The sequence below is a fragment of the Diadema setosum genome, chromosome 6, assembly GCF_964275005.1.
Source record: "Diadema setosum chromosome 6, eeDiaSeto1, whole genome shotgun sequence".
In the NCBI taxonomy this organism is placed as follows: Eukaryota; Metazoa; Echinodermata; class Echinoidea; order Diadematoida; family Diadematidae; genus Diadema; species Diadema setosum.
In genome coordinates, this window is record NC_092690.1 from 9,270,148 (window position 1) to 9,287,427 (window position 17,280).

Sequence of the window (17,280 nt, forward strand, 5' to 3'; positions counted from 1 at the left end):
ATACATTAGGAATTTTGCAAGTGGTTCGATCGGCAATCGGGATCTGTTGCCTTGGAGACGGTATTTATTGCATTTATGTAATGGAAGGCAATATTTGGCCATGTTCTTCACTTTGCGCACACATATCAGTGGATGCACCAAGATTTGCAAAGAGAGAAAATATATATATATTATGTCATATGGTACGTGTTAGCAGATTGTGTTGTAAAATAATTGAGGTCATGAAGTGTGGTTTTTCATTTCTTGTTACTTCATAATATCTCTGCTTCTCTCTATACACAGTTGTATTTATCTACCTTTTGAAACCTTTTCGTATCTGTCTATATATCTCTATCTCTCCCTTTGTATCTATATATCTTTCTCTAACTTTCTGTCTGGTTCTATATCCCCATTTATCTCTCTCCCTTTGTATTTATTTAACTCTTTCCTATCTTTCTATCTCTCTCTTTCTATCTATCAATCTATCTATCTCTATCTATCCATCTATCAATCTATCTGTCTATCTTTCTCTTTCTATCTATCTAACTATCTCTCTTTCTTTTTGCGTTACATTCTCGTAATCCAGATGATGCAGTTGGTGAGTCTTCAGAAAACAAGGTTCTGGTAGAGGCCATGCAGGCCCTCGACAAACAGCTTACAGTAATGTCGGTAAGTCTGCGGAAGAAGCCCAAATCTCCCTTCAAACTTTTTATATCTGTTTGTGTCTTGACAAGAAAATGTAAAAGCCCTTCATGGTTTTGAGACTAATTTTGGCATATTGAGGCACATGTAACACAAGAGTATCTCCCTCTTTGCTTTGTTGAGCTACTGTGACTTTGTGGCATAAGTGTCAGCAGCGCTGCGCAAGAGGAAAGAGGATGAAATAATTGCAGGGGGGAGAACTTGAGGATTCGGATCCTCTTTGACTTTGGGCGATGTACATTTTGGTGGGCCTGTCACTGTCAGGCAATAGGGAGAATTCAGGAGCTCTTTAAAGGAACCTGTGCAATGCAAATGCACGTTAACTTATATTGATTCACGATACCCTCAACATAACTGAGGTGGCCTGCAATGACTTTTTAAAATCATATCGTAACATGGAAACATGCAAGTTATGCTCAGTCTAGGGGAAGGCGCATTCCAATGTCTTTTGTTCATCATATACCACACAACTGACATTCCTCAAATGCCTAAGAGAAGGAATTACATGGCTTCGTAGCTAAGGTACACCTCAAGAACTTATCACAAGGTTTTTTGATCACCATGCAAATTTTCTCCAATCCAGGGGCAGCAGCAGGAGAAGGAGATAGAAGAGAGCCGACTGCAGCAGGAGAACGAGGCCCTCCGTCTCGTTCAGGAGAAGATGTACAGTGAGCAGGAGCAGCTCAAATCGGAGCTAACTGTAACGCAGCATGAACTCAACAACCTCCAGATCTCCGAAGACCGGGGGCCGCCCATGCGGGCATCCGCTGACTCCATCCCAGACATCCTGGAGGATGGGGAAGATCTGTCGGACAAGCAGCAGAATCGGCAGTCGTACTCTGGCGACTCGAGCGCCACAGAGTCGGAGGACTCCAAGACGATGGAATCGTCGGAGGCTGAGGAGCACACAGTCGTGCAGGATGTAGAGGGCAAGAGTTTTGATGACCACGATGTGGAAATTCCCATGATGGTCCAGCCAGAGGTGCAGCCGGAGGTGGGAGCGGCCGTTGCGTGTCAAGTCGTCAACGAGCAGCTGTCGGAGCTGAGGTCCGCTGTCCACGAGCAGCTGCAGGGACCGAGGGCTGCTGCAATGGAATCCAGTGGAAGCCAGGAGCAGGAAAGGACTCAGGAAAATTCTGAAACATGTACCAAAGATATAGAGCACCGTGACCCCGAGGGCGAGGGGCAGGTCGCCACGGAAATGGGAGGACCCGTTGAGAGCGAGAGGCAGGAAGTGAGAGCGGACGATTCGCTGGAGGATGCTGGTTACCATGGTGACAGTGACAATCCGGATGTAACGCCGAGTGCCTTTGGAGGAGTCGAGGATATCCGTGATGCCGATAGGCAAGCATTGCTTCCGAGAGAGATGAGCGAACCGGTACCACTGGTCGATGAGAACAGCAACGTTGGAACCGGTGTTGATGAGACTCCCATGGTGGAGAGGACCCTTGATGTTGCAGAGACCCAGGATCTAAATGCCGATGTTACGACTGTGGAGAGCACAGAGGAACCTTCGCTTTTAGGGCACGGTGATGCAGACTCCAGTGCAGCACAGGTGGAGTCTTTAGGGGACACTCCCCGAGAGGAAGCAGACTCTGACCCCGTCGCCACAGAGCCCGACCTCCCCACGACAGAGTGGCAGGGACCCCCCAGCCCGTGTCACATCGAGGTCGTCGACAGCATCATGAACTCTGGAGACCTGATCTCGAACGTTGAAAGGTCCGACGAGAAGCGCGACCTGGGACCTGAGGGCGAGAAGCCTGAGACCATACCGAGTGTGGGCAAAGTGGAGACGATCCCAACGGACGTGCTGGGACAAACTAAACTAGAAGTCCCCAAGGGGGACAGCCGGCCGGCGAGCATCATCTCACTGGACTCCGCCTCCTCGGATGTTCCCGTCGGCTCCACGACGGACGAACAAGACGACACTGATGGAGAGAAGCCTGTCGAGGGAACAAAGACACAAGGTAAGTCAAGGAAACTTCAGCTTCAGCCAAGTACCTGTCACATCTCTAGCGGACTCAAGTAGCCTGATCCTTTCCAGGGCTTGAGCTGCAGCTCCCGTAAGGGATGGGATTTTTCCTTCCCACTTTAATCCAGTGAACTTGTCTTTGGTTTTGCATGCTATGCCACTTGTGCTCCTCATTTTTGCATTCACGCATGAAGGAATGTCGGAACAGATCATCGCTCATCTGCCTGTACTAAAACGACTATCATGGATGCAGGGCCACTTGCTCCTAATCCAGTGGCATCCCTCACTAAAGCACATGGCAAGAAGTCCACCCATAGATAGGGGGAATAGTTTCACAAAAGATCTTGGCAGAAAGAGTTTCCTGAACTGTAACCTCCGAGGTTTTGCAGAGGAATAGGTCGCAGTTACACGCTGCAACTCAAATATATGTATTATCCTCGTTGGGTTGAATATCAGGTAAGAGGCAAATGAATCATGCTTTCCATCAAAACAAGCTTAATACCACTATTTCACTGGTGGCAGCAACATTGTTTTGAGTCTGAATGCATTTGAGTATTTGAAGGTTCCAAATGATTATGACTGCAAACTGTATTGAGATTTAGTATCTACCTTCAAAAGAACTGATTTAATGGCCTTTAAGTTGAAAAAAAAAAATGATAAAAAAGTAACATAAGGTAGACACTAAATAACTCTTCTAAATTTTAAGTCTATGTTTTGTAAGTAGATTAAAGCCTAATGGTCTGTCTTGCCATTAAGTCCAAGAATTTAGTTATGTATAAAGAACACCAGTGGTCAGTGTTTCCTTTTCACAGATTTTCTGTCTAGTGTATTATTGGAAATCAAAGTTGTGATTTGGTGACATTTCGAGAAATCTTTTTAGATACGCTTTCATGGTTAACTACACAAGATCTCATTTATATTAAATTGTATGGACAAGCAAAAATTGAACATGAATATTATATTCATTCCTCTTGAGCAGTTAAAATAAGTAAATAAATGTCACTCAGTCATGAATGCATTTTAGAATAGACGTTATCTGCATTGTTTTGTTGCATCATGAAACACAATTAAACTGTTGTAAAGTTCTTTAAAACATGAAATTAAAGAGTGGCTATGATAGATTTTGACTTTTTTTTTTCCTGGGAAAAGTGAAATTTTAAAGTACTTTCTGTGATTGCAGACAAGAACTTTACAAAAGTTTTGAAAGTCTTCAAAAATTATGAGATATGCAGACACAGTTGATAGAAAGAGTCTTGTACTATTGCAAGAACAAACAAGCAGAAATGGCCCCTCCATAATATGGCGATCTCATTTCAGTAGGCTTTTCCACTGGCTTCACTGGATGGGTTGTAAGTCCAGTGGGTGATGTATATTTTGGAATACAATATTCTGTATCTGTATCTTCTGTTCATATGTTCAATATTCATGCTTATTTGCACATATAAAAGAACTCAACAGCAATACGCAAGCTTACTGAAGCACTATAATCACTCTATGAGGTTTTATCCATTGCAGCCGTGCTACCAATCATATGCACATATATTCACGATATAAAATCAAATACCTTCAACTTGTTTTTATATAATTCATTAGAGGAAATGATTGACAAATTTGTATATATGTTGGTGATTGGTATGCTAAAGAACCATTTCAAAATGTACAAAGTTGTTACTCCACAATGGAAAGGTAAAAGCACAGCTTCACTGCTGTCCCTGATTTCATTAAAGTATATTCATGCATACATGTATTATATGTATATGTTTATATATTAACTATGATTATGAGTGCGCTAATGTCATATACAATATGTAACAAAGAGCAATATTTCCGTATTTAGTTGCACCATAAACGGGCAGAAAGTTGCTTTATCACTCAAATGCTTAAGTTTTTGTAACCAGGCAGTATAAAGAAGTGTGAATAAAAGGCAATAGATCACTGAAGGCACATATAAGCAACATTATCCAGCAATATTTATTTATATTAAATGGGTTGGTCAAATACCGGTTAGTGATTGGCTAAACACAGTCACGTGATGGAGGTACATTCGTTATGTACGCCCATGGGCGAACATTCTCGTTATGTTCTCCCATGGGAAAACATTTTCACGTAACAAATAGCCGCGCACACAGTGAATTTGGCTCTGCGCGAGCTAGCGCGATCGAGTGCGTTGTGCGCGTGCTGGACCTTTACGCTAAGCGTACCATGCTCATATCAATAATGTAAGGTGATGTACAGTTTGATGCACCACTTTCAGAGCATGAAATCAATTGATAATGATGGTATTTGACTAACCCATATAATATAACAGATGATGACTTTTGTTGTCGGGAACATACCAAACGTTCGACCCTCAGGGTTTGAAATGCTATTGAGGGAGGTTATAAGTCCCGAGACGAAGTCGAGGGACTTATAGCCTCCCGAAATAGCATTTCAAACCCTTCGGGTGAAACATTCGGTATGTTCCCTTCCCCGCCAGTCATCATCTACATGTATATAGTGTTGTATGCAAGCTCATATTTGTATACAGGCTATGCACAAAAAATCACACCTGCTGCTTGCCACAAATCAAGTGGATTTATTTTTCTTGCCATAGGTGCAAACAACACACTTTTTATCCCGTATGTTTTAAGGGGACCACAGACATGTAATTAGGCAAATCGAGACTAGAACATGGCAAGATACATGGATTATAAGAAGGGAAGAGATTTTGTTTTCTTTAGATGGAGAATAAAAATGTTGTTAGGATATCATGTCCTACATATTTATATCCGTGTTTGTGTTTGCTTTTTAGTTTAAAGGGCAATGATTATCAGCAGCCCCCTCCCCATGCCACCACTTAAAGGGAGGGTATAGTTTTGGTTGAGACTTAGCGTCGGATTTATGACATTTTCTTGGTGAGTTAATGAGAAATCTCCTTTGATATATGAAAGAGCATGTGATTCCAAGAAGGATTCAACATTTATTTGATGAAAGTTCGTCTTGGAATGACAGAGATATCCACACAAAAAAAGTTATCCTTGTACAATTGACAGGCCACAACTTTTTTGAGGATCGCTTTGTTTTACCTTTTTTTGGATATCTCAGTCATTTCAAAACCAATTTTCATCAAATAAACTTGATTCCCCTTGGAATTGTATGCTCTTAACATTTCATCGAGTGGTTTCTAAATATCTGGCAAAACGTTACAAGCTGAATCCTCACTTCAACCAGTACTGTATAGTCCCTTTATTAAATTCATAAAGTCTGCACACACATGCACACACACACACACACACACACACAAAATCAGGTGATTGCTCATTTAAGACAAATGAAGCAATGGTATGTGACTGAAAATACTGTATGACCTTTGAAAGGGGGTATAAAAGAAGTTTAATTTTTCTGTACAAGAATTTGATTGGACCCCTAGGTCACATGGGAAACATGTGTTAATATCCCTCTCTGAGCCAAGGGACCTTGGACAGTCAACAGTGTGCTATGGGGTTTTCTGTGCTAGTCTGCACTCAAAGCACACAAATTGTTACCTGATCTGGAGAACAAATGTGGCGCTGAATCACAAAACCAACAAAAAGTTTCCAGACATGGATTTTTTTTGATTAAGGGCAGATTCTGAAAGAGCAGACTCTAAGCTTTAAAATGATGTATAACTCAATTCAAACAGACTCCCCTAACCTATCTAAATACTGGAAAGAACGCACACACTCTGAAAAAGTGTGAACTGAGAAAAGAGGCTCTGAAGTACAGGGTCCATTCAAGCGCTTAATCTTTACCCAGCCGGGCTAGCTGTGCAATGAAAGGGACAAAACACAGGATGTAAACCACCCCAGCAACAACAATAAAGGGACTATTAGATTAAGCTGAACTTGATCGTATTCTAATAACACATTCTGTCCATGATTAATGCCAACTTTTAAAGCAGTAGCGTTATCCTTTCTAAAGTTTCAAGCTCTTAGACTTGAAAGTGAAGAGTGTGCAAAGGATTTCAAGAAATGTAAAGGGGCCTCTATTATAAAAAAAAAAAAAAAGTCATACCTAATCATTCTACTCTCCCCCCCCCCCAAAAAAAAAAAGGGTTGTAGAAAAACTGCTGAAAACACACTGTCCCATTCATGTTATGATTCCAAACTAAAGAATAATGTTGAAGAAAGAAAGCTCTTTCAGAAAATATGAAATACTCAAGGTTGACTTGGTTGACCCATTTCCCCATTTTTGAGTCCTCACGTAAAATCAAGGGGTGGGACTTTTTGTTGGTTTTGTGATGCATGGTCACAAATACACACACACATGCATGTTGACACTTTGGGGTACCCTGCTAGATCTGTTGTATGCTCAAAAGGGGTGGGGGAGGAAAGCTTTCCAACCAAAGAAACACCAGGTAAGGGTGGTGCCCTGGGTCAACAAATTACAATTATACTGCTGTGTAATGAGTCTTATTGCTAACATAACTGCACTGCAATGAAGTACAATTGATTCTCTTGAACCCTGTCTTGCCATTCAAAAGGACATCCATTTTCTGTTGCAAGGTGGTGGTATGGGAGCTCAGAGGGAGCAGCGATAGTGGGATAGAGTCTAGTTTCCAATACTGGGCACGATTTTGTCAATTTTGTTTCTTACAGGGGGTTTTCATTTCTTTCTTTTTTTTCTTTTTTTTTTGCTCGTGTTATTGTTGTTGTTGTTGTTCAAATTCTGTTCCAAGGGACCACATTATACATTCCGTCACATCATTTGGTTTAAAGTTTGTGCGTCCCTTTTGTAACCATGAAAATTGGATTCCTTTCATGAGCTGGTATATTGCAGAGGTAACTCATTCAGACCTCTTCTCAGATTGAAAAGACTGGAAACTTCTTTACAATGGAGAGGGAATAAATGCTATAAGATTGCCAGTGAATCTATTCATTAAAAAAAATTAAAAGAAAAAATCATTATTCTCGGTACAAAAGGGGATTGTATTTTAAAGTGATGTGGGGTTAGTTTTTCATTCCTTATTTAAAAATCCTGAGGTGTATTATCTTCAGATCTCATACAAGATGTTTCTTCAACCAAGCAAAGATTTGTGAGATATTGTAATAGGGACACACAACCTATACATTGTAAGACTTGATGATACACAATACTTTTTGAAATTTGCCATGTAGAGAGGCATTTTGTCCTTCAGATTCACAATTCTGGTAAAATTTATTTAGTCCATTCCCCAACCAAAGTTTAAAATCCACATAGACTTTTGCAGGGCTCTGTGCATTCCTGTAGGCAATGATTTAATGAGTTTACGTAATTCCTTCATTTTGAAGAAGAGTATCATGCACAATTTCAGATCCTAAGAAATTCATACAGGCCATGCAGAACTCTTGGAATTGGATATGATTATTCATCTTGCTTACCTTTACAATAGAAGTGCCAGAAATATGAAACATATCAATTTTGCATTTATGCAGATTTAAAGCTAAAATCATCTCCCGCTTTTGATTAATGCTGCAAATTTAAGGGCTACATTCACAATGAATTACTGCCATGACCTTGAGGTTTTTGAGAGTTCTAAGTGCTTCACCATGCATACCTAAATGAATTCATGGGCTAATTTCGATGTTGTGAAGTGTCATTCTCTTTAATCACAATGCGTTTTTTACTGTTATGCTGCAGCTGTGCCTTCTTGATCATTGTTGAGCTAATCTCACATATTCATATCTAACTGTGCCCCCACCCCTTAATTGTTGCATATTTTGGTTTTAACAATTTTCTAAATGTTTGCTGTTGTATTATATGATTTTATCCTCTTTGTGCATTGTTCTTTGTGTGTGTTGTGTGTGTGTGGGTGTGCGTCTGTTATTTTACCCAACTCACAGGTGGTCTACTTGCCAGAGCTAAACGTGTCTTCCAAGAGTGGGTGTAGCTGAAAAATGGCCGCCACTCACGAGTTTAAACCACCCATGCCACGCTGTACGTCTAAAAAACAGAAATGCAAATCTAAATGTATTTATCCACATTGTATCGCTTGATTTTTCTGCCATCTATCGAGTGCCTTTCATCGCACCTACATACAAATATGTACTCTCCCCCCTTCCATGGCTTTTTGGCTTTCTGCTTCGCTCACTGTCATTTTGCCTTGACTTACTTTCCGCTCCTCCCATTATTAGAGCACAATTCGTTCTGCCATTTCAAAAGGTCTGGGCTTCTTACTTTTGCTTTTGTTATTTGGGAGGAGATGCACCCCTCTGTCACCTCTCATTGGTCATTGCCGCACCCCACATCAACACCGCACTACGCAATGCACTTGACCACACCCCCACAATCCAGTCATTTCTGCAAACCCCACTGTATGAACTGTGGATTTGAGTGTAGTCGAGATATGTTAGCTTACGTTACTTCAGACAAACAAGCTGCCGGTTGTATCTATAGCAGATCAGAGAAATTACGCAAATCCTGCTATTGATATTCAGTCTTGGACCTTAGACATTGGACCCTGGACGTTGCACACAAAACCCTGGATGTCCTCTTGATCGTACATAGTCTGCCCATACACAAATATTGGACAGTCCTCTCTAGAAACCGACCACTCTGAACGCATGCAGTGAAATCCTTACCATATTCAATTTTCCTTAGGAAATAAAAAAGATATTAACAAATACCCAAAAATCTTTTCTTGAAATAAGAAAAACAAGAGTGAAAGCCTTACCATATAGTGTAATTGAAAAACATGTCACCAGAAGGAGTCGTAAACATAAGAAAGTGATAGAATTTTACATATTAGAATTTACATATTGCTATGAGACAATGATATTCACAGTAACTACCGGCGTACATGTACAAGCATGAAGATTGGATGAGCTGGTGATATCATTACATTATAAGAGATTCAACCCATTGAGGACAAGCTGATTTCCCGTGGAAACATTTTCCCATAAGGACCTGCCTGAGTACTCTCGGGACTTATCACATAATCTTTACTATTTTTTCTTTCTTTTTGCTTACATGATATAAAAAAAGAAGAAGAATGGCTTGCACTTGTATTTGCGGAGGGAAAAACCCATACATCTGGGCCCCGCTGCAAGAAAGTTGCAATCAATTGCAAATGATTGCTAATTTTGAAACAACCATTCTGATTGGCTCAGGGTCTGCCCTAATAAGAAGACATGCATGCAACAGTGATTTTGATTGGCCAGTGACAATCAGTTGCAAGTTGCGTTTAAACGCAAAGTTTCTAGCAACGGGGCCCTGGTCACATTGAATAGCAAACTTCAAGCTGCAACATAAAGAGACATGCAAAGAGACGTGATACATCTGGGCCCCGTTGCTAGAAACTTTGCGTTTAAACGTAACTTGCAACTGATTGTCACTGGCCAATCAAAATCATTGTGGCATGCATGTCTTCTTAATAGGGTAGACCCTGAGCCAATCAGAATGGTTGTTTCAAAATTAGCAATTATTTGCAATTGATTGCAACTTTCTTCAACAGGGCCCAGGGCCCCGTTGCTAGAAACTTTGCGTTTAAACGCAACTTGCAACTGATTGTCACTGGCCAATCAAAATCATTGTTGCATGCATGTCTTCTTAATAGGGCAGACCCTGAGCCAATCAGAATGGTCAGTGACAATCAGTTGCAAGTTGCGTTTAAACGCAAAGTTTCTAGCAACGGGGCCCTGGTCACATTGAATAGCAAACTTCAAGCTGTGACGCGAAGAGTCATGCAGTGTATGTTCTCTGTCGAGTGCAGCTCAAGTGTAAAGTCACACATGGGCTGCTATAACCCATGTGTGCAAGCTGCACTGTCACTGAACTCTCTTCCTCATCCCCTGCCCTGTCTGTTTGAACAGATTCATTTTTGTATCTATTTTAAGAACAAAACTGATTGTTATATATTGTGGATTATTTGCATTCATAGTTGATGCGTAAGTTTGGTCTCCTTTTGATTGAAAAGTGCTTTGAAAAATGTTTGTGTAAAGCGCCATAAAAATTTTCTTTACCATCAGGCATTATCATTATTACCTCCGCCAAGGGGGGGGGGGGTTATGTTTTCGTTACTGTTAGTTTGTCTGTTAGTTAGTTCGTTCGTTTGTCCGTGTGCAAAATAACTCAAAAAGTAATTAACGGATGAAGCTTGCAGGAAAGGTTGAGAATGACACAAGTAACAAACGATTAACTTTTTGTAGTGATCCGAGAATTTTGGGGGAATTTATGAAGGATTTTTGATATTTTAGCAGGTAGGGTCAATGAACTTGGGAGTTCAGGCGTATGGGTGGAAATGACTGATCTCTGTGGAAGAACAAGATCAGTGCGGGTGGAAATGGGCTGCATGCTTGGCGGAGGTCTGCGCTCTCAGAGTGCTTCTCTAGTTTTAAAAGATGCCATAGCAATATTTGAAATGAATAGCCGATGCCCCATTCGTTGCCACTAGGGTACATGTATGTCCCGTAAAGCTCGAAGAGTAGTTTGCATTATCATTCTTCCTTAACGAGACGACTCTTCAGTCTTGCGTGACCATCAGGCGAAAAAAAAAAAAGAAGAAGAAGAAAGGAAATGGAACAATGAACACTGGTTCAGCAACAAGTCACAATGCGTGATTATTCTTGTCCATTCATATACATGTATGAAGCAACTCATGAGCTAAGCACGTGTAGAGGCATACGTAACGCTCGCAAAGACGGTGCACAGTAGAGATTAACATGTTAATTCGAGATAGTGGATGATATTTAATATTTGTATGTGGGAACCTAGGGTATCGATTATAATGGAAATAATATGTACAACTATTTCCCCCCCCCCCCCCTTCAATTTGGTGACTGGTATTGCATTGGTCCTTAACAATGGTTGTCAGTCAATATCTGTCAAAGAAAACTGAAGAAAATCTTAACAGTCAATAATTTTGTCAGGTATAGACCATACCATACCATTATTTCGTTGATGCTTTTAACTCTTCGTCATTACCTGGTCAAATTCAAGCTTGGAGTGGGATTTGACTCTGGTTGCGTCACACTCGCCACGCACGTTACGAATGTCGCACACGAGTGACAACCAGGAAGTGCGATGGGGTACCGCGAGAATGAAACAAAAAAGAAAAACCCCAATCGGAATGAAAGGCCTTGAAAAACGTCTGCCATGAAATGTTATGTTATGTGTGAAGCAAGGTTCAATTCTACGAGGTTGGGCTTATTTGCTTTTCTCATTTAACACAAATTTCCCGTAAACACTGGTCCAAGTATACCCAAAACTAGTCTTCAAGGGATTAAAGGGGAAGGCTAGTAACTGATCAGTGGGAATCAGTGGAAATGCTGGGAGTTGATTGTTCCAATCCTTATGGGATTCATTCAAGAGTTCATTGTATATCTATTGTTGTGTGAAAATGATTTGCTTCAGAATGGTCTCATATTCAAGTAATGTGCAGTTTAATGCTTCCAGTTTAACGTCCCTGGTCAGTGACGGAGCATTAATCTGCACATTACTTGAATATGAGACCGTTCTGAAGCAAATCATTTTCACACAACAATAGATATACAATGAACTCTTGAATGAATCCCATAAGGATTGGAACAATCATCTCCCAGCATTTCCACTGATTCCCACTGATCAGTTACTAGCCTTCCCCTTTAAAGGTTGATGGTCAGAAAACAGCTTGCTTTAACTAGTCATTCTTTTAAGTGCGTGTGTGTGTGGTGGGGGGGGGGGGGTCGCTTGAAAACCATTTTTGAGAATGGAAAAAAACAAAAACAACATGGTTGTGTATGCACATTTGTACATTGTACTGCAATTCCCCCTCAATGTGAAAACTGCTCGCTTTGAGCCATCACGGATGTGGAAGAGATACCAGGGGTGCTAGATTGTAAGGAGTTATAGACAGGGGGCGCTTCACGTTAAACCAATCCTCCCCACCTCGCCCCCCTTTCCTTCCCCTCCTTCACCCTCCTCTCCGTCCCCTTCCTCTCCCCCCCCTTTCCTTCCCGGGTCTTGTGTTCATGTCACTGTTATAAGTTGTAGTTTTCGCATACAGATATTTTTGCAAAATGTCGTTTTCACTGCCAAGCCATATTGCTGGATTTAATTCCACTTCAGTTCAATTATACTTTACAGTTGAACCTCTCGTATCCGGACAAGTCGGGACCGGGGCTCATCCGGATAAGGGATTTGGCCGGATACGGGAGACTCAATGCTTTATACATGTACATATACATACACATGTAGGTCCTACTGATGTAGCCCATTGTAATACCACATGTATTAATGTGTATGTATACTGCAACCTTTTCATTGTTACATTCAGTAACAGACCCCAAAATAGAGGTGTATGTTAATGTTGGAAGTAATATGTAATTCATGTGTGTTTTTGTAGGAGTTCTCAAGGAGTTGGGAATCCCTCTTTCCTCCCGTAATTATAAAAAAAAAAAAAAAATCATGGCGAGATTGCGTCCGTATAATAGAGAGATCCGGATAAAGGGAGGCCGGATAAGAGAGGTTCAACTGTATTTCAATCCAACATATAGTAATCCATAATGCAAAATGTACATTTGATAATTCATATGGTCTAACCACTTTAAAGAAATACATGGCATAAAGCTTCATGCAAATATGTATATTTGTGACGGTGCAACACAAAACGAAAAAAAAAAGTCGCACCCCTTGAGGACTCAAAAAAGGTAACATGAGTAAACCAAGTCAATCTTTTAGTTTTTCATATTTTCTGAAAGAGCTATCCTTCTTCTACATTATTTATAAGTTTGGCATCTTGAAATGAATGGGAAGGTGTGTTGTTAGTAGTTTTTTTTACGACCCTTTTTTGTATAGTAGTGAGATCAGGTATGTCTTAATTGCCCCTTAACTAAAAATCCATGTCTGGTAACTTTTTGTTGGTTTTGTGATGCAGGGTTACATTTTTATGTTTGGGTGATTATATGATTATGGTGAAAAAACAATGCACACTTTGTAATGGTAACAAAAGGTTGATATGGTGATGGGAAGACTGATCTGCTTATCGTGGGTGAAAAGAGTGATATATTGCTCACAATCATGCTAATCAGCTGATATGGTGAAGTCATTAAAACATCAACCATGAATATCACTACCAACCCCCCCCAAAAAAAAAAAATAAATAAATAAAAATAAATAAAGGTCATCAATGCCAGGTTGTTTGCAAAAAACTTGATGCTAAAGAATACACATTTTTCCTCCTTATTTTCAAGTCAAACGAGGGCCATCAGTGAAGACTTACGAGTCAGTCAATTGGGCACCTGCAAGACCTCGCATCTAATTTGTATGGCTGGCAGCTACATGTCCTAATATCAACAATTCATAAAGTGTGGGATTGTAGAATTCCAGAAACATCTGGTTTCAGACCCTATTCCAATTAAACCTCTCCCTTATGTGTCATTTACAGTAACCTGTTTTGTTTGTTGTTGTATTTTCATTTCCATTCAATTCCATTCAGTTCATTTCAGTTCAATTCAATTCAATTCAGCTTTGAGATCACATAACCTCCCACGTTGTGCTGGGGGGGGGGGGGTGGGGGGGTGATGGGTTATATTATCTTCTCATTACTGTAAAAGTGGACATTTTCGCGGTGTTGAAATTTTCGCGCATTTCGCACAACCAGCACCTAGTGCGAAAATAAAAGCACGCAAATATTTTTACATGCCATATGATCCAGTAGTTGCTGTCTTGATTCCGCGGAATTAAAAACATGCAAAACTCTTCTCATCCGGCCAAGCGTGAAAAATTAGTCGCGCGAAAATATCCACTTTTACAGTATATACATGTACAATTGTGTACGGTGATTGGTCTCAGATAGAATAGTATGCCATGTACTCTGTGTTATATTCTTCTGAACTCGTGCGGTACGTGAAAACATTGTTCTCTGCATTTCGCACGGTGCTTGATGTATGCACCATGTAGAGCTATTCTTTGGGTGGTGGTATGTGCTCTTGAGCAGCATTAATAGTGGCTGAATACGCTGAAACATGATAGTTGGATGGGTGCCAGCGAGGGGAAGGCAATAAGAGCGAGGAAATGATTTGAAGTTGTGGACTCATTGTGAATCTAACATGAAAATAGTAGTTTTGCCAAACTCAAACTAGAACTTAACATTGGTTTTCTGGTGAGTGTGGGCAGGTTCATCTTATCATTCCAGTAAATTTCTCTCACCACTTCTTCTTCCTACATCTTCCTCCTTTCCTTTCTCATTCTCCTCTTACTCTCCTACTCTTCCTCCTCCTCCTCCTCCTCTTCCTCCTCTTCTCTCTCTTCCTCCTCTTCCTCCTCCTCCTTCTCCTCCTCCTCCTCCTCTTCTTCCTCCTCCTCTTCCTCCTCCTCCTCTTCCTCCTCCTCTTCCTCCTCCTCCTCCTCTTCCTCCTCCTCTTCCTCCTCCTCCTCTTCCTCCTCCTCTTCCTCCTCCTCCTCCTCCTCCTCCTCCTTCTTCACCTTTCCCTCTTCCTCCTCCTCTCTCTCCTCCTCCTCCCATGTTACTTTTCCCATGCTTCCCAAGTCACAGTTACCTCAAAGTCTACTACTCATTCCCACCTAACCCTGAGCTGTAAAAATGGTCTTTGCAGTGCTTGTTTCCAGCTAAACTCCACTTTCCTTCTATATTTAACAAGGATACTTGGTAGTGGAGCAGCTTGTTTGCAAGTTCTAACTAACCCATCTTCTGGGTTTTCAAGAAAAAAACACAAAAAAATCATGTAATGTGTGTACAGTCATCATTTTTAATTTCACACAAAAGAACTTCCCCTTTGCCAGTATACACTGCTATGAGTATTATTACCTTTAAGGTGCTTCCTGACTATGAATTTGTTTGTGCAAGACATCTTGGCAGAGCGATCATGGCCACATTGAACACCTTTCGATTCTAGGACCTCTATCTTCTGCACGTTTCTACTTGAGAGCCCCGAACTTTAAATAACCTTACTGACGCAGGAGATATCCTTCGAAGCAATCACCTTTTTTTCATGGGGTCATGAAAAGAACTGAGCTTGTAGTAGTCCTTTAACATGGAACTACAGTGGCAACACATGTGCTTTGCAGCGTTTAGTCTAGATGGCAATGGATTGCTCCAAAAGGTCTGCCTCTTGAATTTTGAGGGAGCATATATCTTGCAAATTCATAGAAATACCAGAAAAAAAAATGTGAGAGCTCTTTTCTAATTGTTTTTTCTGCTTTTGGTGGCTGAAGGCATGAACGTTAACAAACAGCAAGACCATGTTCACATGGGGGCCATTGCATTTTTTGAGTCAGCACATGCACTCACACACTGCACATCCAACATTTGCATGTATCTGAGATTGACTACTCTGGATTTCAAATGACATTTTCTCTCCCTTTTTTTCTCTCTCCTTTTTTTTTCCCCCCAAGTGTCTGCCATTTCCTGCGTGCTTTTTGCCCACATACTGACAAAAATCATGTTATGTAGCCATAACTCGAGACCGTAATATATGCATGAAAAGTAGAATCTTTGCCTCTGTTTGAAGTTTTGTTGTAGTGCATTGCAGGTGAACCCATTCGACTGAAGGTTATTTGGGTTTGAATAGTCCTCGGTTTGAAAATTGAAAAAAGCTCGTGCGTTTAATGTCTGTTTTTTGCAGTGTTCTAGAATTTCTTTCGCTGAATCTTGTCTCCAATGAATCTTGAGCCACCTGGGAAGAGTAATTCAAAAGTTGTTTAATACTTAGAGGATTGTCCAAGTTTCTAATGTTTTTGCCTTCCATCTGGGTGCAATTTCACAAAAGTTGTCAGACCTAACATGTTATTCTCTTTACAGTTACTATAGTATCAGTCACTGACCAGAGCTTCTCAGCCAATCAAAACCAAGGATTTTACTGAAATTGTCAGAGACCGACAACTCATCAGGTCTGACTACTTTCATGAAACAATGCCCTAATGTGTGCAAAGACAGTAAAATAATTTGTGTCGTTTTGTCATTATACACTCAACATTATGTTTAAAAGATTGAAACATTCAAAGCATCTGTTTATGTCTAGCTATTTTGAAAGATTTTGAATAAAGGAATGAATGTCATTCTGGCCCTCCACAGATACGCCCAGCAGTAGAAACACGGACGCCACAAGCCCCATCATCGTCTGAGAGACCCTTTCAAGAATTCCCGAGCCAAGACGGCGCAAGAGCTGTGCCAAAGGGGAAGCAGCCAGACGACCGCATCAACTGGAGAGACGGAGTGGACGACGGCACGAAACTACAAAAAGAATCATGCGAAATTTGCCTGGATGCCTTCCCATCTCGCGAGGCCACCAGTAGCCGTGTAGCTGCCCTTGGACGCTGTCCTAGGAGACTCCCTTCACCAGTTGTTTTTGCTGCTCATCGTTTTCAGCAATTCCTTTCTTGATTTTTTTTTTTAAATACGAAGAGTGGCTAGCAGGCACGAGATTGTGACATCGCAGGGATATATTTTTGTTGTCGTTGTTGTGATCCTATATACTATTGTTTAAAAAAAAAAAAACCTGCAAAGGTTGATATTCATTTTGATGAAATCAGTGTTCTGATTTTTTTTCACTCTTTCTCTCAAACTTATTTTCCACTTCTTTGGGTAGGGTATCGTCTTCCTTCTACAAAACATAACAAGAGAAGAAAAGCTGAGAATCGTTTAATGTTCATGATGTTTTGTCTCTGCATTGCGTGATGGATGTCATTGGGCG

General features: G+C 40.8%; 1 protein-coding gene across 1 annotated transcript in view; it reads left to right on the forward strand.

The window, feature by feature from the left end:
- Positions 1 to 17,053, forward strand: part of LOC140229499 (uncharacterized) — a 123,531-nt gene extending 106,478 nt beyond the window's left edge. The window contains 3 exon segments of the mRNA XM_072309749.1: positions 566 to 648; positions 1,265 to 2,648; positions 16,662 to 17,053. Of these exon segments, the coding sequence (XP_072165850.1) occupies positions 566 to 648; positions 1,265 to 2,648; positions 16,662 to 16,711 (1,517 nt within the window). The 3' untranslated portion in view covers positions 16,712 to 17,053.
- Positions 17,054 to 17,280: the final 227 nt, after the last annotated feature.